Source organism: Molossus molossus, unplaced genomic scaffold (assembly GCF_014108415.1).
Source record: "Molossus molossus isolate mMolMol1 unplaced genomic scaffold, mMolMol1.p scaffold_m16_p_18, whole genome shotgun sequence".
NCBI lineage: Eukaryota > Metazoa > Chordata > Mammalia > Chiroptera > Molossidae > Molossus > Molossus molossus.
This window is the reverse complement of record NW_023425353.1, coordinates 38,722,110-38,745,897: the sequence shown is the minus strand read 5'-3', so window position 1 is coordinate 38,745,897 and position 23,788 is coordinate 38,722,110. Positions and strand designations below refer to the sequence as shown.

Here is a 23,788-nt window from a genome sequence, read left to right as displayed (position 1 = left end):
CTTTAAATACCCTTGTCAACACAGTGAAAGTACTGTTTCAAAGATGTGTGGGATTTTCTATGTTCAGGACATAATGAATGAGATCTCAAAATTGTTGTTTCCAAAGGAAACCCATGGAGACAAACACAGTCAGGTATACAAGAGGCTGTTCTTTACTGGCTCTAAATCCACTGACATAGGGTTCGTGCTGCATTACAGCACACAAGGACCAGCCACTCGGGCGGAGTCACGCAAGTGTTTTCTAATTGCAAGCTTGAAAGTTGTTCTTAGGGTATACATTTAGAAAAAAAGGGATATGATTTCCGTTGACAGCATTCTGAAGACTTGTTAATTTATGGGGTGTTGGAGCATTCTGCATACATCAAATGTGTGCTAATCCAGCCAAGTATACGGCTATGCTATAAAAGACATACAGTCCATGGCACAGTGAAAAAGAAGAAAGTACTTTGGAAGTCATGGCATATTCTTTTGTACTTCCCTTTGTTCCTTTCTTCTTTGGTTTCCTGAAAAGTCCTGCAGCCATGGAACCAAGGCCTAGAAAAGGAATGGAAAATCAGGCACAGAATTCTAATTCCAATTACAGCTGGAATTATTCTTTAAGAGCATAGGGTTTTTAGTGAAATAATGACTAGTATCATGAAATGTTTCAGGGCAAATGTGGGATACAAAGTAGAATTTCATCTTTACAAAGCATAGCATAGTGGTCAAGGGCACAGAGTCTGAAGCCAGGCTTCCTGGGTGTAACGGCCAGTCTTGTGCCTCCCTCACTGTGTGGCCTTCAGTAATTTATTTAGCCTCTCTGGGCCTCAATTTCCTGTGCTATAAAATAAGAATGGTAATAGTAGCTACCTCATTGGATTGTTGTGAAAATGAAAAGATTTAGTATATGCAGGTGCTTAGAACTGTGCCTGCAATATAGTAAGCACTACGTAATGTTTATTACAACTATATTGCATCAGTGTTACCTAATTTAACAAGGACATTTATACCCAAAGCATGCTCATACCAATCCAAGGAAAACCAGAATAATCATAACAATATAACAATATGTATTCTGTATTGCAATAATTGTATTTCATCATTCTGCATAATGTAGGTTAGATGATCGATCAATCATTTTTTTTTACTCACTGACAAACATTTATTAAGTGTTTTTGTTATCAGGTCTTGTAGTGGAATAAAAGGATGAATTAGACACAGATCCTAGCCTCAAGTACTCCCAGTCTCATAAAGGAGACTTGTGCAAACAGATCATTGAGAATTTTCCTTCTCTCCTACATAGAACATTATTTAACTCTCTTGTGACATTTGTAAGTTTTTTTTTAATAACAGAAGAGTTATTTTTGGAAGTTCTTAATGAAATAAGTGTGTATGATTATTGAGATGATTGGTGGTTTCAACAAGCATTTATTATAGTAACCCAGAAATAACTATTCTAACCACCTCAAGTTACATAGGATGTTAATTGTTGAAATAATAAAGGTTCCAGCCAGAAAAAAAAAAAATAGAACTATATCCAAGGTAGAGTGGTAGGAGAAGGATGGAGTTAAAAGAGGTATTTTCCAGGTGACCACAGGAGAAAGGCAGACATCCAAGGAAAGGATTATATAAAAAGAGATATTAGGGTAAATTTTGGGAATCACACATGGTTCGATATGGATGGAATGTAGGATAGATTACACTGCCAAGATCAACATCTTCTCAGGTAACTTGGGGTTTTTTCCCCTTGCATTAGCCCACCCCTTGCTGGCCTCTTGATTTTTTTTTCAGACTTACAGAAGCTGAGCATTTAATCTCCTTGGGTTGGTTCATCCCAGCTGGATATGTGTTGGTTATCAGTGTAGGCTGTGAGCGTACCCCCATGAATATAGTAATGAACAGGATCCCTTTTAAATGTCAGAGGAGCCTGCACCTCTTACCCCTGCCCTGGTGTATTCCATCTGAAATTGAGGTGTCCTTGGCAATTTCCCAGCCATTAATCCCAAACTTCTAGTGCCACCCCCTTTTTTTTTTTTATCCTCACCCGAGGACATTTTTCCATTTTTTGTTCAGGTAGAGTGGGAGGGAGAGAGAGGAACAGAGAGAGAGAGAGAGAAACATCGATGTGAAAGGGACACATCGAGTGGCCGCCACCCGCACAACCCAACCAGGGCCGGGGACAAACTGCAACCGAGGCACATGCCCTTAGCGGGAACCGAACCGGGGTCTCTCAGGACCGCAGGCCGACGCTCTAACCGCTGAGCCAAACCGGCCAGGGCTAGTGCCACCCCTTTTGATAAGATGCTATCTAAGGATAATTTTTAAAAATATTTGAATGATATATATCTTTTTTCTATCCTCACTCAACACTAAAGCAGTTGTGATTGCCAAGGACGCAGTGACAGAGTCTCCACGTGAACAAAAGACCCCAGCCCAAGTCACCTTCTCGGAGGTTAGATCTGGCCCCAGCCTCCTGCATCAAGTTTGGAGATTCACATGTTTAAAATTCTAGTCTTACTTGGTGCACGAATGGTGAGAGTTTGGGAATCCCACGCAAGACATGGACCTCATAACGGAGTGTCTGGGAGTTCAGTCTTTAGAGGCAGAATCAGGTTTGGCTCTTATCTTATCCTCGTATTAACTGAGTGATTTGGGATTAAACACTTTGAAAATCTGTTTTCATTGGGTAAAAAGGTGTTCATGATATGTATCTTGTGTTGTAAGGATTGAAGAAGTTTACGTATAAATATATACCTCTTAGCTCAGTGCCTTGCACAAAATCAATGTTCAGCGAAAGGACACCATGACAAAGCCAGTGGAGATTTGACCTCTAGCTGATGCCCCAAGCTTCTATTTTAATTCATAGCTACTCTTTATCTCAGATCAAGGCAGCTTTCTGACTCTTTGATATCTTGGGGGGTTGGCAGGGAGTTTTCTTCTTTCCTTTAGAAACATGGTTGCTTATACAACCAGCAGTGTTTGAGTAGGTGATTTATCTGGGTAACAACTCACTGAAGCTTGAACCCCCTTTCAAGCAGGCACCATCTTGTTTGGTACTTTGTATGGTCCTGCACAGGACAGAGAATCAGGTTTGCTGATGTTCCCATGAAAAGGCCCTTTCTGCATCCATCCACCCATCCAAGAAATTTGTTTTTTTGTGTGTTTTGTTTTGTTTTGTTTTGTTTTGTTTTGTTTTGTTTTGTTTTGTTTTGTTTTGTTGGCAGGCTTTCAAACAGGATAATCTCTCATGGTGCTTGCATGTGCTTGAGGTTACTCCACATGAAGTAATCTCCCAGGAGTATTCGTTATCTCGTAGAGCTCATTATGTCTGAAGGAGACACAGAAAGTGGACTCCTAGACAAGGCTTCCAGTTAATCCCTTATTGTCAAAAACACTTAAAATCTCTCTACTTCTTCCTTCTGTGATGTACATGAAAATTTCATATGGAAAACCAACAAATTAAACACATGATGTTACGTCTCCTGGGAACCATTCCTGGATAGGTGATTGGATAAGTAAATGAAAAGATCAGTGAAGTGATGTGTTCTAGGTACTATACAAAGTTCCGCAGATATGAAGTCAACAGGATGTGCCCCTTCCTTGAAGAAGTGTATGTGCTATTATCTAGTGGACGAGTGAGAGGAGTAAGTGAGCAGTTATATAGACTAGAGGAATCTGTGGGACAGTTGCAAGATCTAACGCAACTAGGGGGTTCTGCTATTCTTCTTGAGACAGTGATGCTAAAAGTAAGATTTTCTGGAGAGGGAGATTATTCTTCTCCCTAGATAAAAAAAAAAAAAAAAGTGGACCTAAGCTAAGGGAATAACTTGCACAATGTGGAGACAAGACACAAGAAGTATTTGGTGACTTCAGGTGGTTTGATGAGCATCAGCACAGAATGATTGAAGTAGTCACAGGTGATTACAGAGACATGCAATACCAGCAGTTTGTAACACCAATACCATGGTCACTTGGTGTTACAGAGTTAATGGAAAGTTTCCAAGCATACATTGTCAAACTCAAATAAGGTGAAGAACAAAAAAGTCAACTGAATTGAACATGAAGGTTATGGGGGCCAGCTCCATGCAGCAGTGGACATGGAGAAGGAGAAAGACTCAGAGCTATGGAGGGGGACAAAACTGAGACTCTTTTAAGACAAAGAAGGGAGGGAAAAATGGAAAGCTGTGGAAATATCACACTAGCTTTTTTAGTAACCAATTCATTGTTCCATAATCTTTTCTGTTAGGAAAACATTTTTATGTCCAACTTATTACCATTATAATTATTTTAAGATGGAAAGATTAATGTCAGTTTTTTTTTCTGCATACAATTAGTTTGATGAGTACCATGTTTATTATACAGATTTGGTTTATTTATTTTATAGTAACCATGGTAAAAATAATTGTGAAAGTGATTTCAATTCACTGATACTGGGATTATGTACAAGCACTTTTAAACAGTGTAACCAAAAGAGATTTCTGTTGCCATATGTTTTGATAACCCAAAGGAAAAATCTGATCCCCAGTGCCAGTAACATAAGAAGGCACTTGGACTCTCTCTGAATTGGGATTTTTAAATGTTTAGCTCTAAAGCTATTCCAATAAAACATTCTTCTAGAATGTTGGAGAGACTTCTATTATATCAAATAGATTTTCCATTTAGATGTGTGGTATGCTTATCCATCGGTTTAAGTTTTGTTATATTCTTCAATAACATCTTAAAGCTTTCTTTATGTAGGATTTTTATCTTTCTTGTTAAGTTTATTCTAAGAATTGTATAGTATTTTTCCCATAAAAAAGTGGAAATTCATTTACTTTTCTAACTTATTGCTGGGAAAAAGAAAACTATTTCAGAATATTGCACACTACCTGAACGTATCTTGTTATTGCAAATTATTTTCAGTCAAGTTTCTTGATCTTTCTATTGTACAAATAATATTTTCAAATAAAGATGTTTACCTTAAAACACACAACATCCTTTCTACCAAAGCAAGGAGGCAGGAAGACTCTAGTTCAAGGCAAATCTTATTTGGAATGCCCACTTTATGTGTTTGACATTTTAGCAGCAGCTGCTCTAACAGCAAAGCAGTGAGAACCTAAAATCTCTTTGGAAGAGAAGACTTACAAGGAAGCACAATCATTTAGGCAACATCTGGCATCAATTGCTTTATTAATTTTTCTTTATTTACCAGTCTTTTCTTGACAGCTGTGATACTTTTTTTTTTTTTTCCCAGAGCAGGAATCAGTAAAGCCCCGTCTTTTCACATCTGTGGTTCATTTTCCTCCTAGCAGAGACACAACTGGTTTAAAGGAAAGTTGCTTTATGTTCTGCTATATTTGCAATTCTTGTTTTGTTTCAGGGGCCTCCAGGACCAGGAGCAGAGGCAGGGAGTCAAGGCCATTTGGGAAGCCAAGGAAATAAAGTAGGTCACATTCTTTATTCCCAGCAAAGTTTTTTTCCTCGGGGGAAATGTATCTGGTTGTTATTAGCCAGAGCGCTTTCAACGGAAAGAACATATCCCAATGCCTCCACAGATTCTTAGAGAGCCAGCAATATCTAAGGACGTGGGTGTGGACCAGAATGAGGTCAGGGATTCCAGCTCAGTGTAATCTCACCAGGGGTCCCTCTCAATCTGAGCTGAATGATGTCAGGGAAGGGGGCCTCTTCTAGGGGCATGCTTTTCTCTCTACCTCCCTCCTTCCCTTTCTTTCTCCCTTCTTCTCTTCTCCATTCATACATACCTTTATTTTTCCATTGGGTTTTTTTACCTCCATTCATACAAACCCCTGTTGAACACCTTTTGAGGCAAAGGCACTGGACTGGCATTCTACTGGTCTAGGAAGTCAGCTCTGGGAGTGCAGAGAAATTTGTCTGCTTTGCTCACTGATGTGTCCCTAGTGCTTAGAACAGTGCCTGGCACATACTAAGCACTTAGTAAGTATTGGTTTATTGAAAGAGTTTCTGGGTTGTATAATGAGAAATATGACATGGAATCAACTCTACAGAATTTAGAATATTTTCAAGGCAATAATCTATGTTATAAAGTAGTCAGGAATACGGGACTGAAATGGAGGTTTAAACATAGTGTTAACAAAGTATTTCTGGCCTGGGAAAAGAGGTAACATAGAGGTTACAAACTTTGAATGGACCTTAGAAGATAAGAAGGATGTTGGCAAGCAGAGAGGGGGCATGGGAATTTCACGTGAAGAAGTAGGGTGAAGGGAAAGCACAGGGTTGGAAAATCCTGGGAACGGGTAGTTGGGAATGAACAATGATCCCATCTGGTGGGCACATAAATAATAAGAATGTCTGTGATGACTGACTTTATTAGGTAGCCTTACAGTGCTATTTACAATCTATGAATGGAGGCTATGAACACAGCCAGATTTTGGATGATTTTAAGTAGGCAATTCAGTGTAGAAATATTTTGAAGACGGGGAGATTAGAAGCTAGGAGACTAGTTGGTATGTTCACAGTTTCCAAGATAAGTGATGGTGGGTGACTTAGGGTGAGGACAGGATCAGCTCATGATGATTTTGTGGGACCCCTCAAGTAGGAAACTGAGTCAGAGAGAAGAGGGCTAGATGACTCATGGGCTTCCAACATGAGTGGTAATATCACAAAAGTAGGAAAGCCACAAGGAAGAGCAGGTATAACAGTGAAGCAACTCACTTGGTTTGGGGGATAGAGGAGAGGGTTTAGGGCTAGCTGGGGAAGCAGATTTCAGAGTCATCTAGACTTGTGGGGATGTCTATTTATAAGAAGGGGAAGAGAAGACAGACAATGAATTATTAGAACAGGAAAGAAACAGACAAGCATACTGGATGCTAAGAAGCGTTGAAGAGGAAGAGGTTAAGGGCATCAGCTGGCGCAAACTTTGCGAGCCACACTTTGGGATCCACTGCCCAGAAGAAAAGGCATCAGAGCAGGTTATCTGCTTCCCTGCCAGGGAACCCTCTTCTGTTTCAGCGCAGAGCTCAGTGCTGGTGGACATTAGTCCATTTGCACTTCTCACACTGTGTTACCTTTCTGTCCTTAGAATGAGTTCATCACTCCCACTCAGTGTGGGCCACAGCACTTCCACACAGTTTCTTCCAAAGACTTATGCAAAGGGCAGGGAGGAATGACTAGGCAATGGAACTTCACCAACACTGCCTCAGCCAGTTGATTAAGGTTACATCAGTAGTGATAGCCATGTTGACATGCTCTTGATGTGATGTGAATGGTACTTTCTTTACCTCTGTGGTCTTCATCCCCCAAACACATAAAATTCAATGTAATCATGAGGAAAAACATCAGAGAAACCCAAGTTGAAGGACATTCTACAAAATACCTGACCAGTATGCCTCAAAACCGTCAGGGTCGTCAAAATCAAGCAACATTTGATCTACTGTCACAGTCTAGAAGAGCCTGAGGAGATGATATAACATGATATATTGGAACATAAATAAAGAAGGTTATTTGGTAAAAACTAAGGAAAGCTGAATAAAGCATGGGCTTTTGTTAAAAATAATGAATCTAGTAATTTATTGTTGAGAAATGTGCTCTCCTGATACAACTAATGTAATGGTCAGTAGGAGCTTACAGGGACTCTAGATATTGCCTTCACATTTCTATAAGTCTAAAATCTAAAACTTGATAAACGATTTTTGTTTTCCTTTTTAAAGAAAAGGAGTTAACCTTCTTTGTAAACCTGTGCCAGCTTTCCCATAATTTTGAGATTGATTTAGATTCCACAGTGGACGTTCTAATAGACAGAAGTGAGAAACCATTGCCAGGGATGCTATGCTACTTTGGTTATACTGATGGGCACTTTGAATCTTAAAACTAGATGAATAATTCTGTTGTCTTCGCAGCAGCCAGATGATTTGCGTGGATCATCATGGAAAGCAGTTTTGTTAATTTTCTTAAATAGTCCAGAGCTTCCTCTTTGACTCGTGGTAAGACATTTCCAAGGGCGAGTTCATGGCACTAAGTGGCTAAGATGGCAACTTGCACTAAACAGCACAACAGACTCGAGGCTTTATTTACCACTGGCGGAGACCTCGGGCCCGGCAGCAGCAGTTCCTCTGGTATTGGCTCTAGCTCACTGTCCTGGCCACAGGCCCGTTGTCACTGTGTGATACACATGGATGCCGTTGAAGAGTGTTGTCTTGGGGCCATCACTTTTCATTTCATTTACAAAAACAACCTAAGAAGGACCCATTCTGTTGCTCTGTTTAACAGGGAGAACCTGGAGATCTGGGAGAAAAGGGAGCGATCGGCCTCCCCGGTCCTCGAGGCTTGCCGGTTTGTGTTCTGTCGTTACTTTTTATCTCACAAATCAAAAGAGTGTCCTTGCAATATTCAATGGATATCTGATGCGGTTCTCTGAAGAGAGTATTAAATATACTATCCCAATCTAGCCCTATAGCTTTCTAGAAATTGAGATGTTATCCTCATTTTGGATTAGCTCCTTGACCAGCTTTTCCAAGGTGGTCACTTCCCAGGTACCAAACATCCTGGCCAGGGTGCTCTTGAAGCCAAATGATCAAATGGACAGAACTTGTCTTCAGCATCCCTTCTTCCGTTCTTTCCTCCCTTGGGAATCCAGTCATCAGAAACCCAACTCATGCTTCCTCCAGCCCAGGCCTGATCACTAAGGCTTTCTGCAAGGGTCCAACAGTAGCCAGTGCCCAGGCATTTAGGTCTTATTTTTATCTAGCAAAGTGAAAGTGGCTTAGTGTTAAGGTATTAATATACAAGTGTACCTGGAAGAAAGAACACCATGACCTCCTTTTCTTGAGATGACTACATGCCTGAAATTTTCTCATTTGATTCTCATAACAACACCATGAGTGGGTGTTTATAGATACTGAGGGATAGCACTGTGTATGTTACTGCGATGTTTTAGTGCCACTGTCACCAAATGCCAGCGGCCTACCCCAGAGAATCCTGCTTCCTAATTTCCCCTAATTAAACCCAAAAGCTGGCTGTCTCATTCTCTTGTGAACAAGCCTGCTTCTGTTTGTAGTCTGGGATGTTTCTCATTAGTCGCTTTGTTTACAGGGTGGTGATGGCAACCCAGGTTATGGCAGCACCGGAAGTAAAGGAGCAAAGGTAAGACTCTGTCGACTGCGAGCAGGACATTTTCCATGTACTTTTCGTTGCAAAGAAAGTGAACAAGGCAGTGAACTTTTAGAGAGAGATTTTGATCATTTATTTGTTGATGTCCTGTGGAGACTGAGGGGGAAGAAAAAACAATTTGGTGGTTTAAAGTACAGACAACAATTGAAACTCGAAAGCTAGCATTCGGTCCTTGCAGAGATGTGTAGCCCAGGCCCGACTTGCATCAGCCGGAACAGTGTGCTGAATCTTAGCAACCCTGTGCTCAAGGCCTGAGGGAGGAATTCCAAACCGTGCCCTCGTCTTTTTCTGTTTATTTTCGCCAGTAGCAAGAGGTTTTACAGGGCCTGTACAAGTGCACTGGGCCAAGTAGTAACTCAAAAACTTTTAAACTACTCAGCAAGATGGTTTTATATTGTCACTGAGTATTAAGTGTCTGGAAGAAAGCTAGAAAAGTTTATCCAATGATTTATATATATTTATAGTAACCACTTAGAAATCATAATAACATCCACCAAAACAATAAAGTTAAGAATATCCTATGTGTAAAATGTTTGAGACCGGTGACAAAGACTTAGATATGAAACAGAAACTTCAGTAAATAGAGATACCAAGTTCATGTTGAAAAGTCTAAAACATTATAAAGAATCAGAGTAATTCCAAATGAAAGCCCAGTGGGAATTATACAGGAGGCAGTCAAGGAGAATAAACAAACAAAAAAAAGACTAAAATTTCTTTGGAGGGAAAAAAAACCATTGAATGAGTGATTTCTAGTGACATGTTCTTTACAGTAGAGAATAATTGAAAACAACCTAAACATCTCATAGACAGGAAATATTAAGTAGCCTACAGCATTGGAATATTAGCCACTTTTTATAATGAATGTATAGGAAGTTTATAATTATGTAAAGACATCATTATGTGACATATCAAGTTAAAAAGTCAGAATATAATCAGGAAAAAAAAACAGTTATCCTCATTGTGCTCAAATGCATCTTAAAAAGCTAAAAGAAAATAGAACTGTCCTGACTGGTTTTTCTCAGTGGTTAGAGCGTCGGCCTGTGGACCAAAGGATCTTGGGTTTGAATCCGGTCAAGGGCACATACGTGGGTTACAGGTTCAATTCCTAGCCCTGGTCAGGGTCCTGCAGGAGGCAACCAATAGATGTGTCTCTCTCACATTGATGTTTCTCTCTCTCTCTTCCTCCCTACCACTCTCCCACTCTTCCCCTCTCTCCCCCAGTCTCTAAAAAATCAATGGAAAAATATCCTCAGGTGAGGATTAACCAAAAAAAAAACAAAAAAAACAAAGGAAGGAAGGAAGGAAATCAAGTATTTATAATGGGTAATGGGATTCTGGATAATGACAATTGGGTGACTTTTCGTCTTTCTAGTCTTTTGTATTTTATAAGTTTGAGGAGATACTATATTTAATAATCAGAAAGTAAACTTTACTTTGAATAAAATGGGGATTCTCATACTTGGCTAACGTCTGTGGCTAAAGTAAGGTAAGGAGAGAACCAGAAAATGAAAGATCGAGTTTAGACTCGAGGCTTGACAATCTTCTCCATTGAAATCCATTTTAAGAAGACTGTTTCCGAGACACGTGGCCAAAGAAGCAGCTTTCCTATGATACGCTGACAGTAGAAGGAGAGCGGGTTTATCATTCCTCTGCAGTACATCTATCCACTCACCTTAGGTTGCCATGATATTATGGTGAAACCAGTAAATAGGTCCAACTAGAATTGAAGTCAGTTTCTCAAATAGTGCTCTACAGTTTTTTCAATCATTTTAGTCCTTCCTTGGTTCAGAGGCACTAAAACAAAATAAGGGAGCGGGTAAAATTAAAGTCAATATAAACCTACCTTGATGATATGTGCATATATTAATTTTCCGTATGGTCAATTATAGGGACAAGAAGGATTCCCTGGAGAAAGCGGACCTAAGGTACTGTGTGCTTCATACTAACGAGGATCAATCAGAAACACTTCTGAGTGATGAAATGCACCATGGGAGAATAGGACCATTCATTATCAATGAATTAAAAAATCTTTATGGGGGGGGGGGAGAAGGGAAGACAGCAGGCATTTTAAAAAATATATTAAAATAATTTTTAGTTTTTTAGTTCATAGGTAAAGGAAGACATTATCCTTACTTATTTTCCTCCGCACATGTGTTCCTCCTCCTCTGTCATATCTGTTTTCTTCTTTGTTCAAAGGAAAGTAAAATGTAAGGATTAGCACAATTTCCTGATCTCACCTGGCCCAATTTTCCCAATGTGTTTATAAATCACCTTCGGATAATAAGTTAGCCATGCTGCCCTCTACCGTAAGGCTTCCACATTGACTGAGCTCAGAAAGTGCCAGGTCCCTGGGATAGGATCAGGGACAAGATAAGGGACACAGTGCATGTCTCCAAAGAGGCTGGGTTCCGACTGGAGAGACGGAAGTAACAGTGAGCACGTGTGCTGCGCATAAAAATGGGGGGATGCCCCAAAGAAGACTGCTAAAGACAAAAATGTCTATAAAAATGTCATGTTGGAATTAGTTTCAAGACACGCTGAGTTATCTCTTTGATTTTAATAACTATTAATTTTATTTTTCTGAACTTATTCAGGGTGAGCCTGGGGACCCCGGCAGTCCAGGAGAAACCGGACCCAAGGGAGCTAGAGGCCAGACGGTAAGTTTCTTCCACGCTTACAACCTCGATACTTTGGGAAGCCCTCTTCGATGTTTTTCCAATAATTTAAGTGGTCGCTTGTTCCCAAAGATGTGTAAAATGCAGGTATTTTGTTGAGGCAAACGTGGGGAAAGGAATAGTGCTCATTTCTCCATGCTAGCAAGAAGGCGATGATGGTTTGCTTTTGGTGAGCCCGTTCACTTCTTCTGGCTGCCAAGGTACCATCCTGAATGCTGGAAATAAGGTTTGGGGTTGTGCTTTGTTTGTTTGTTTGTTTGTTTGTTTGTTTAAGGGATTCTAGTGGTCCGAAATGTTTTGCACTGCCAAAGTACGGTCAGTTTAATCACAGCTCCCTGGTAGGTTTAGTACATCCCAATGCCCGATGGCATCTCGTCTTCATTATGAAGGTTTTGTCAAACTGCTGACCCTCTTTATTGAGCTCAAGAGGGTATCTCTTGAGCTTTGCGAGAAAGTTTTTGTTTGTCATGTAACTGAAATGTATCTTTATTATTCCATGGAGGGGTTGAGATATTACCTAATGCCCTGGATCATTCAGACTGAACAGGAGTCTCCAGTACATCTCGTAGCCACCAGCCTCCTTGGGTCCCAGTGGCTCGAGAATGGAGTTTCGCATTTGCTGACTCTTCATGTACCTTAACTTAGTATGAGATAGTTGTTTTTAACAAAAGAAGAGCTTATGACTGTTGTCTCCAGATGCATTCTTTGCCTCTTTTGTTCAGAACTGCACAGCTCAGGTAAGCTGATCTTTACACCATGCCAAGCAGGAGAAGAAAAACATAAAATCTGACAGACCTTGAGACTTGACATGCTTTTCTAGTTTTTTTCATCAGGGTTCATTTTATTCTGGGAATTTTTTTTTTTTTTTGACAAAGTATAGCAAGAACTTGAGGGATTATTTATGTGAGTTTTAGAGGTGCAAAATAAAGAAACTGCTCTTTTCCTCCATCCTGCTTCTCCCGAGAGAACTGCTCCCCAGCTATAATTCTCGTCCTCATACATTTTTGGATGACTATCCTTTAACATTGTGCTCTTTATAAAAAATGAAGACCTATATAATTAGAAATATAATTGGAAAAAAATTTCAAATTAATCTAGATGTCATCTGCATTGAAGTGCTATCTCTGGATCCTCTTTCCCTCGGCTTGTTAATGAAGTCATCTACCCTCAAACATTGCAAACAGGTTCGGTAGCTGATTGGACTCCCTCCACCCAATGGTACATTAATCATTTTTAAAAATAACAAACTAGTGGAGGAATATGTAAACTTTTTCTCTTGGCCTTGGGTTCCCTGATTTTCTTCTTTTCCCACGTTGGGCAATTTATCACTGTTTGTAACTTGCTTATTTCATCTGCCAAACTGCTTTTTCATCTGCATTGTGAGCACTGCTGACTTTGAAGTTGAAGTTTAGATGCTGACAACTTCCAGGTTTTCCCTCTCAAAGAGTTGATGTTTCTATTGGAAGATTTTGGTAACGCTTTGCCTTAAATGTTGAATGCCTCTTGAGTTCTCTTGGAATGCTTACATATCTAGTTTAGGTTTTCTAAATCTTTACCTTGGCTTTTCTCCCCAAGGGGAGAACTTTATTTTTAATTTTCCATGATTTTTAACCTGTCTTATTTTGTGCATTCGTGCGTGTTGGTATGTATTTACATTTTGTGTTAACTTTACACATGCACATACTTTGAGGTAGGGTTTCCTAAATGCAGTAGTGACATTTTGGGCTGTAGAACTCTTTGTTGCGAGGGGCTGTCCTGTGCACGGTAGTATATTTGGCAATATCCTGGCCTCTATCCTCTAGGTGCCAGCAAGAACCACCACTGTCTCCCTCCTCCTTATGGGAGCTGGAAATGTCTCCAGACATTGAAACATGGCCCCTGCCAGGGAGGGTGGGAGTGCTTCAAAATTCTCTCCAGCTGAGAATGACTGGTGAGAGAATCAAGTAATTTCACAAGATTTGTTAGGAAAACAAGGGCAATGCCTCAGCCCCTATCTCTTGGCCTCTTATTTTTCAGATTGTCTTTTTGCTCTACTTTCTGGGAAATTTCTTTGACTTTATCTTACAGTGTTCTTCTCATATCTCTGGATATTCCTTTTTTATGCTATTCTGTTCTTGTTTCGTGGCTGAAATGTCTTACCTCTCTTTTTTTTCTTTATTGATTTTATTTTTTTCCCAATTTTTATTAATTTACTTTTGTTACAGATGTTTCTCCTTCCCCCCAGACACCCTCCTCCCGAGCTCCCCCCCTCCTAACAGCATTGTTGTCTATGTCCATTGGTTATGCATACATGCATATAAGTTCTTTAGTTTATTTCATCCCTCTTCTCCCCCCACCCTGCTCCCCTTCTCTGAGGTTTGTCAGTCTCAACCATAATCCTTTCTATGTCACTGGGTTTGTTTTGGTCATTAGCTTATTTTCTTCATTATGTTCCACAGATAAGTGAGATCATGTGGTATTTTTCTTCCTCTGATTGGCTTATTTCGCTTAGCATAATACTCTCCAGGTCCCTCCATATTGTCTCAAAGGATAAGAGATCTCTCTTTCTTACAGCTGCATAGTGTTCCATTGTGTATATGTACCACCACTTTTTTTATCCACTCTTCTTTATTGATTTTAGAGAGAGAGAAAGGGAGAAGGAGAAAAAGATAGAGACATTGATGAACAAGAACAACAATTGGCTACCTCCTGCATGCCCCTCACTGGGGATTAATCCCACAACTTGGGCATGTGCTCTGACCAGGAATTGAACTGGCAACCTCTTGGTACATGCATTAGTCAATGCTCAACCACTGAGCCACACCAGCCAGGCTCTCTTACCTCTCTTGAGGATATAAATTAGTATTTTTAAAGTCTTCTTTGCCCAAATAGTTTGTTTCCTGCAGTTTAGTTTTTTTTTCTGTTCTTCTGTATATTTCTCACATGTCTGGAGAATGGAGTATCTCTTCCTATTTAAGAATTGAGGTCAAAGAGGCTGATTGGCAGCCTCAAGGACTTGGGGCTAGTCATCCACAAGTTTCACTGAAGAGTGATCTGTCTGAGTTCTTAGCAAACCTCTGATACCATCATTTTAGGTCTTTCTTCTCTGTCTAGTCCGATTCTTCTGAGAAGATCCTGTTGCCTGCCTGAGGATGAAGGTCTGACTGCCAGCTTTCTAGGAACCACGTGGAAAAGGAGAGCTCAGGGGTCTCACATCTATCTCACATATCTCCATTTGATCTCTCTGTTCTCAGGGTAGAACCACTGGCCTTCAACTCTTCCTGGAGATTCCTAGTGTTGACATCTCAGTTTAATTTCTGTCTGGTGTTGGGGTGAAAGAAAGGACATTCACCCAGGTGTATAGAATGGGAAAGAGATTGGTGGATTCCTAAGGTGATTTTCACTGATCCTCATTTAGCCTCTCCCCTTTGTCTCTACTTCTACAAGTACCTGGTGCTGGCAATTCCTGAGCCTTTTGGGAATGTTATAAAACACATGAATTCTTGGCTTTCCCTGCTGCTGGCTTAGGATTCAGCTTTTTCAGATCTGCTAAGTTGCTTAATACTTAAACATCTGCTTTCCAGCCTCCACAGTTTTATGGCTATTATCTCCTTTCTCATTCTCCCTATGCTTGTCAGGGTTTTTTTCTTTTTTTGTTTTATTGCCTTTAAAAAAATCCACTTACTATTGTTGTAGTAAGTCATTAGGAGGACTCAAAATTAAATGCATATGCTCAATATACCATTTTCTCCTGGGAGGTTAATCTATATCTTCTAAATAAAAGGTGATTAGTAAGTGATTTTTCCCCCCACACACAACCCAGCATACTGTGAATACCATTAGAATACCCAAAGGACATCAATAATTATTTGCTGTTGCATGGACAATGCTTTTACAAATTAAGTTGATTTTAAACAACTTCATTTTTCATTCCTATAAAGTTTATTAATCCTGTGGCATTTTGAATGAACAAAGGAATACTGTTCTAATTTTTAAACTAAATTCTTACTTTTCTTATGATAAATTATATTGTTGAATGAACATGGAAAAATTCCTGGCATACAGTAAATGTCAACAACTGTTGTTTTTATTACTGCTGCCGTTCCCCATTTCATTGTAAGTCTTTCCAGTCAACTGTTCGATGTTTTCTTGTTGTTGCTTCAAGGACTTTTAAATTTAAATTTTTTGTTTTTCTGGGGGTTTTGTTCATTTGTTTCTCATTTTAGATACTGAATATATTAGATAAAAATTCATTCAGATAAAAATTTCTTCTTTAATCCATCAATTTCAATGCTAGCAATCTTTCAAAAAAAAAAAAAAATCAGAATTGCATGTGTAACTTTATAGAAGCATTACTTATTACCACAACAGCAAACAAGTGCCAATAGTAAGGGACTGATTAAATAAATCATGGTATATCCAGGTATTAGAATAATATGCAGCCAGTAAAAGTTATTTTGCAAAAGAATATTTAGTAACATGAAAATGTCCAAAGATAAATATTTAGTTTAAAAAGCAACAGGGAAAAAGTATAAAAATATATTAAGAAAAGGACATATACATTAATACCAAGAGAATAAATAAAAGACTAGAAGAAAAGACACCAAAATGTTAGCAAGCATTATTTGGGGGAGAAAGTCTTGCTGAGGGATTTTATTTCCTTCCATGTGCTTTTTGTACATTTCTTAATTTTCTAAAATGAAAGTGTATTGCCTTTGAAACTCAAAGTGCCCAAACCCACAAACACAAATATATGTATAAATATAATTTTTAAATAAATAAATTCTGCTTTAAGGTATCCACTGGGCTTCCAGGAGAACCAGGATCCCCTGGGGAGCTGGGACCTCCTGGACGCAAGGTAAGTTGAAAAGCCATAAATCACACCAGATCCTTTTCCAAATTAAAAGTCAATGCATGAGGTCTTCATTATCCAAATGTACATGCTTTCTGTCTCTGCAACTTGGCAACTATTTTCCACCTTTATGTGCTCAGAAAGAGAAAGTAAAAAATGCCGATTAAATATCAGTTGCTATTTCTTGGGAGGTGGGGGGATTGAGGGAGGAAATGAATAGTATTGAGACCAAAATGAGATTTTTCAATTATCAGTAAATTTTATTTATCTGTCCAATCCTTGTTCTCTTCTCACATTCAATAAATGATCAGCAAGTGAAGGAAGGTAAGAGGAAATTAATAAATAGTGAATAAATGATCAAAGTTGCATTCACATGGAACGTCCTTTCTTCAGGAATTTGGGTGGGCTCCATTGCATTTTTCTCTGAGTGTCTCTCTTAGCCAGACTCTTCCTGTTCCAAAGATGGAATTGGACACATGAAATTCAAACCAATTCCACTTTGTTCTTTCTATCCTCACCCAGACAGATATACATACATATGTATGTGTATTCATTTTTGGAAGATAATTGGGATTAACTTTCCAGATGTTCAGATTGAGTCTGTCCCAGTGATGGGAACAGATTAAGGTTCCGCTCAGCTGCTGCTCAGTGGCCAAGGCAAACATGGAATTAAGGACCTCTCAACTTCGGTCTTCAGGAGGGGCAGCCACACGAATGGGTCAGCCTTATCTAGTTCTAAGCCGTAGGCCTGCTCCAAGGCTTTTCATGCCAGGGTCAAGGGGTCAGCTCCATTCTTAGATTCTGGACAACCCTTATCCAGACATGGGGCTGGAGGAAAGTGGCCTTTGAACGTTTGTGTTCATCAAACTTGCTACTTCTAGGGTATTCCCCGTAGAATGTTATTGTTCATTAGGTGGTGGCTTCCCCGTAGAATGTTATTGTTCATTAGGTGGTGGCTGTCTACGTGTATTCTTTTTTCCCCTCTAACCTAATAAGGATAAAAGCTTTTTAAAAGTTTTCACTTTCGCCCTAGCCGGTTTGGCTCAGTGGTTAGAGCATCGGCCTGCGGTCTTGTGAGACCCGGGTTCGGTCCCCGCTAAGGGCATGTACCTCGGTTGCAGTTTGTCCCCGGCCCTGGTTGGGTTGTGTGGGTGGCAGCCACTCGATGTGTCCCTTTCACGTCGATGTTTCTCTCTCTCTCTCTCTCTCTCCCTCCCACTCTATCTGAACAAAATATCAAAAAAAAAAAAAAAATGTCCTCGGGTGAGGATAAAAAAAAAAAAAAAAAGTTTTCACTTTCTTGGGGTAATGTTGGTGCACATTCTGGCTACTGATGTGTGTGTCTGGAGCCGTGAAACCACATTTTGTTTGTTTGTTTCCCTAGGGTGTGAAAGGGGCCAAAGGATTGGCTTCATTTTCCGTATGTATCTCCTGACTCTAATGGAGTATTCTGTTTATTTTATGTTTAAACTTCAGGATCTGGCAGTTTGTTGGTTAATTCTTTCTGTTTTATTTTTTAACTGTAGGTATGTGAGCTCATTCAGTATGTGCGGGACCACAGTCGTAAGTACCCGGCTTAAAATGATCACCCAAGTTGTCAGCATTCATAGAAGAAAAGTAGCAATTTCTGCACTCAAAATTGAGACAATTTACCAGCCAATTTCTTAAAATTAGAGATGTCACTATACATATTTGGAGTCAGCATAGACTGGTAACTATTAACTAACTCCCTGTCTTGCTGCCAGCATGTCTAATGAAACCTGTGCCATGCACTAAGGAATAATATATCTAGTGCTTCTAGGGGAAATTGAGATATGAGGTCAAAACTCTCTTGATGCTGAAATCAATCAGTGGAAAATCACAGTGAACTCTTTAAAATGATTATTAACACCTGACCCTAACTGACAAGATTGAAGTCACCTGCTGTGAAAGAGCTAGCTGTGATAATAGGGTGTCCTGGTGGTTGAGCATCCAGATTTTGTTTTCTAGATTGGAAATATCTGGAAAGATGTCCATAATTACTTTTAGTTGGACTGACTGATTTACTTGTAAAATTACTCATTCTGCCAAAAATTTTTCCTTTCAAGGTTTTTAAAGCAAAAGGGCATTTTGATTTGGCAAGTGCTTACTCTTTTTAATTTGTTTTAAGACCCTATGACAGCTTGTTCTGTCAAAGTAGGTGTTACTGCCATCAAAGGAATTCCACGTACAAGGTCAGGAGAGTGTTGACTATTTAATGTTCATTTACAAATGCTCATTGACTTTCCAAATAAACACTATCACTGACAGGAAGAGTCAAAATTACCCTCAAGGCATTTGGAGGGAAGAAAAAGAGACAAATTGGAACTCATTTCTGTATCACTACTGAAATTGGTCTCAGAGACACAGACTTAAACACTTTGATCTTGACTCTTCCTTTGTGTAGCAGAATGGAACCATCTATGATGGGAATCAGTGCAGATATATAGGAGGTCATGAAGACTGGCTGTGTTGGGGCTAAGTTAGCACAGTAGGCTTTCTGACATGGGAGCCATGTGAACTGTAGTGACTCGAGGGTGGACCCAAGTATAATAAGGCCTCATCTTTTAAAATTTGAGGGGCTCAATACAAAATTACAAATCTGAAAGTGGATACACAACTATGTCAAAAAGTGTTCTTTGCGCCCTGGCCGGTTTAGCTCAGTGGTTAGAGCGTCGGCCTGCGGTCCTGAGAGACCCGGGTTCGGTTCCCGCTAAGGGCGCGTACCTCGGTTGCAGTTTGTCCCTGGCCCTGGTCGGTCGTGCGAGTGGCAGCCACTCGATGTGTTCCTTTCGCATCGATGTTTCTCTCTCTCTCTCTCTTCCTCTCTCTCCCTCCCACTCTATCTGAACAAAAAATGGAAAAATGTCCTCGGGTGAGGATAAAAAAAAAAGTGTTCTTTGGAACAAGAAAGAAAATCACAACCAATGATTTCTGCATATTATAGGAGCGTGTGTTCCTGTGAGCACATGGCCACGTGAGATCAAAGGCAGTGCCGTCCAGGACAATTTCTGCAACAAAGGAGACGTTCCGATGCACTGTCCAATATGGTAGCCACTGGTCAGGTGACTCTGCGTACTTGGAAAGCTGAATTGTTTATTTCCTTTCATTTTAATTAATTCAATTTCAAAATCAGATGTGGCTAATGGCTTCCATATTGGACAGTGCGGACCTAAAACTTGTTTCATTTTCTTCAGAGTAAATCTCTCTCTGATGCTTATACATACGTGTGTGTGTGTGTGTGTGTGTGTGTGTAATTGATAGCTGTAGAAGTCCACATGGGGAAAATTTAGAGCAAAGAGAGGATAGTACCTTTTAACTTTCCAAATTCCATGTGCTTCTCTGCAAAGTAATGTTCCCTCCCAGGCAAAAGTTCTTTTCCTCTGACAGCTGGTGGCAGGCTGCTGATTTGCGCCTGTCTATTGTCCCAGCTCTCCATTCCCATTCCCTGTGGAAGGAGCAGTGCTGGTACCAAGACGCTGGGATGCATCTGCGTTTTCTCCAAACCCTATCTGTTGCTTTGATTTTGAGGCACCTACAAAAAGCATACAGTGTAGAATCTCAGCTGCCCTGATTTTCCTACACAGTACGGAATTCTGTTCCCCTACCAGATGATAACCTAATCTTCTTTGTTCTTCTTCCTAGCTGGCGGACACGGTGAGTAATCTTTATTTACAGCGTATTATAATGAAGCCCCAAATGTCATACATCAGAAAAGGTGAGTTAGAATACTGTGTTGCCGGCCGAATGATATAAATTTTACCTGGGCTGTCTTGGCTGCCTCATACTGGTAGCACAGACCTGCCTCCAATAAATCACTGTTTTAGCTGAGTCTCACAATTTCTCAGCTAACTGGTTTGAATTTTTTTTTATTATTATTAATATTTTAATGACTAACATTCATTTATCTTATTGTTAGGGTTTTTTGTGGTTTTTTTGTAACAATACCCCCCTTGATTTTTTTTCTCTCTCTCTATTTTTCACGCTGTCTCTATAGTTTAGAGGATAGGAATTAAGTTGCAGAGGGGAAAATGTAGAAAATAAAAGTAGAGGTGCCCTGGCCGGTTTGGCTCAGCGGTTAGAGCGTCGGCCTGCGGTCCTGAGAGACCCGGGTTCAGTTCCCGCTAAGGGCGCGTACCTCGGTTGCAGTTTGTCCCCGGCCCTGGTTGGTCGTGCGGGTGGCAGCCACTCGATGTGTCCCTTCACATCGATGTTTCTCTCTCTCTCTCTGTTCCTCTCTCTCCCTCCCACTCTACCTGAACAAAAAATGGGAAAATATCCTTGGGTGAGGATAAAAAAAAATAAAAAAATAAAAGTAGAGGTGATCGCCCTGGCCAGTTTGGCTCAGCAGTTAGAGCATTGGCCCATGGGCCAGAGAGTCCCGGGTTCGGTTCCTGCTAAGGGCAGTTTGTCCCCGGCCCTGGTTGGGGTCGTGTGGGTGGCGACCAGTCGATGTGTCTCTCTCACATCGATGTTTCTCTCCCTCCCGCTTTATCTGAAGATAAATGCAAAAAATGTCCTTGGGTGAGGATTTAAAAAAAAGGTAGAGGTGATCAGACAGCAAGTAAGCCAAATGTGCAGTTCAGACAATGCTCAGATCCATGGAGTTCATGCCTGATGGTAATTACTAAGTTCGCTGATTATCTTTCAATGCTGATTTTTGTCTTTTACAAATGCCTGTTACATACTTTTGTGTAAACCCATCATCCCCTTACACCTTCACACCCTTATACCTTTTATGTAAATCCACCAATTCATGCCCTCTGATTGCTTGTTCACTCATTTAGCAAATATTTATTGAAAACCTGTTCTGTGCCAGTCTGTCCAGGAGTAGGGACACAGGGTGAATAAGATGAAGGTGATTCCTGTCTTTAGAAGTTTCCATTCCAGTATGGGATCCAGATAATAAATAGAACAAATTACAGATCCCTGCAGTTGTTGTGAAAAAGGTAAAGAAGAGGATGCTCGCCTGGCCAGTGTGGCTCCGTGGTTGGGTCGACGCACGCACCAAGATGTCGCCGGTTTGATTCCCGGTCAGGGCACATGCCCAGGTTGTGGGCCCGATCCCTAGTGAGGGTGTGTAGGAGGCGGCCAGTTGATGTTCTCTCTCATTGATGTTTCTCTCCCTCCCTCTCCCTTCCTCTCTCTCTCAAATCAATACAGAAAAAATATTACTTAAAAAAAAAGGAAGAGGATGCTGTGTCACAGAATAATGTTAGGGGAGGGGAGAAACCCTTACAGATGGCGTGCTCCTCTTTGAGGCAGTGGCATTGAAGTCTGGACTGAAGAATCCAAACACGCCGGCTCTGGAAGAGCCAGGCAGAGAGGAGTGCGAGTGCAAAGGCCATGAGCCAAGATAGACCGAGGCTTTGTCTAGGAACTGAGGGAAGCCCCTCAGGACTGAGACACATGAGGGAGGGGACATTGGCATTTGAAAGAACGAGGGAAGCCAAGGCCAGGTCAAGCTGAGCTTCATAGGTTACAACAAGGCAGCTGGATTGTATTTGAATTGTGATGGAAGCGTATTAATGAGTTTATTGAAAGTATGAAGGGAGGAGCATGAGCTGATGAACAATTTTTTGAATCTTATTTGGGCCACTATGGGATACGTGTCAAAGCCAGCAGACTAGTTAGGCTTTTGTGGTATTTCAGGCAAAGATGATGGTGGTCTGGACAAGGGTCATCAATGTTATGTGTTAGTTGCATGACCTTGCTTTGGTTTGCCACCTCTCTCCTCATCATCACCTGCTCAGTGCCAAGCAGCAATCCTCGGTATACAGTGCGTGGCCACAGAGCCACGCGGGTCTCGATATGGCCACCCATGCCTTGAGGAGGGCATCCTCAATGCCACCACAATCCAGCCCAGCATTCTCCAGGGTCTGCGGGTTCCTGGTAGCTTACTGAATTTCAGAGGATACATTTGGCAAGTTGAATTAGCCATTTGGTGTTTTTCTGAGAAACTCTAATTTGTTTATGTCTTCAGCGAGCGCTGTGAATCTTTTATCTCTTTATGTCAGTGACGTCTGAGGCCATGTTGTGGTCTTTCCCATATGGAAGGAACAGCCCAAACACAGAGCTGGTGGAACCACTTTTGTGTTTGGTCATAATTCTACTCATTTTTTTTTTTAACTGTAAAATGGACATGACCTTAATTGTTAAAAATCTGCTAAGCCCAATAAGTATCTGTTGAATGGGAGACTCAGAAGCTACTACATTCTGTCCTGTCTCTATTGAGATGCAGTTTAATTTGGGATGAATGTTTATATTTGCTGGTCCTTTTGCTTGTCAAGATCATGAAGTTGGGGAGCAGAAAGAGATAATAATCTGGCACTAATGGGGGTGAGACCCAGCTGGACATGGCAGAGAGACTCCCTCCTTAGCCAGCCTGGGCTTGACCCAGCAGGTCTGAATTCCTGAGCTCTGCATGAAGAACTGTGGGCCGCATGTGTTGATTGTCTCTGCATCGGACTTGCTGGCATTTGAAGGAAAGGAGACATCCCTCCAGGAGAAGCACATCATTGAGATTTCCAGGCATCCGCCCCGTTATTAAAGTGTTGTTCTTCTTTCTGTAACTGTTGCAAAGAACTGTTCTTTGGTTCTTTTTTTATTCGGTTAACATTTATTAGATCCCTGATATATGGCAGGGGCTAATAACTTGGCAGATCAAAAGAGACACAATCCCCGTCTCCACACTTCCTAAATTAGTAGGAGAGGCAAACATTAATCACATCATCAGACAAGTAGAAATTGCCAACTGTGACAAGTACAGGGAACTGGGATTAAAATGAATGAATTGGGATCATTGAGTAAATCCAAAGGCAATGCTTCATGTGAATTTAATAATTATAATTCCAAGTTTCTCTAAGTAGGAAGACATTTATTGATTAAACTTGCATTTTAGCTGTTACATAGAAAAATCAGTTAAAGTTTGTCTTTTGCATGATGGAGTTCTCTCTCTCAGTGAAAAAGTCTGTAATAACAATTGTAATAGTAATGGCTAACATTAATTGAGCACCTACTAGGTGCCAGGCACTGTTATCCTAAGTGTTTTACCTGTGTTGATTCATTTAATCCTCAACACAGACCTGTGCAATGGGTAATAGTAGGACTGACATTTCACAGATGAGCAAACTGAAGCATAGAGAGGGTAAGTCCTTGG

At 40.5% G+C, this 23,788-nt stretch overlaps 1 protein-coding gene across 1 annotated transcript in view; it reads left to right on the top strand.

The window, feature by feature from the left end:
* COL6A6 (collagen type VI alpha 6 chain) overlaps positions 1 to 23,788 on the top strand; it is a 103,025-nt gene that overhangs the window by 54,036 nt on the left and 25,201 nt on the right. Inside the window, exons 23-31 of the mRNA XM_036267470.1 lie at positions 5,339 to 5,401; positions 8,206 to 8,268; positions 9,028 to 9,078; positions 10,995 to 11,030; positions 11,700 to 11,762; positions 16,555 to 16,617; positions 17,996 to 18,031; positions 18,138 to 18,174; positions 20,275 to 20,286. Coding sequence (XP_036123363.1) covers positions 5,339 to 5,401; positions 8,206 to 8,268; positions 9,028 to 9,078; positions 10,995 to 11,030; positions 11,700 to 11,762; positions 16,555 to 16,617; positions 17,996 to 18,031; positions 18,138 to 18,174; positions 20,275 to 20,286 — 424 coding nt within the window. The remainder of the gene's footprint in view (positions 1 to 5,338; positions 5,402 to 8,205; positions 8,269 to 9,027; positions 9,079 to 10,994; positions 11,031 to 11,699; positions 11,763 to 16,554; positions 16,618 to 17,995; positions 18,032 to 18,137; positions 18,175 to 20,274; positions 20,287 to 23,788) is intronic.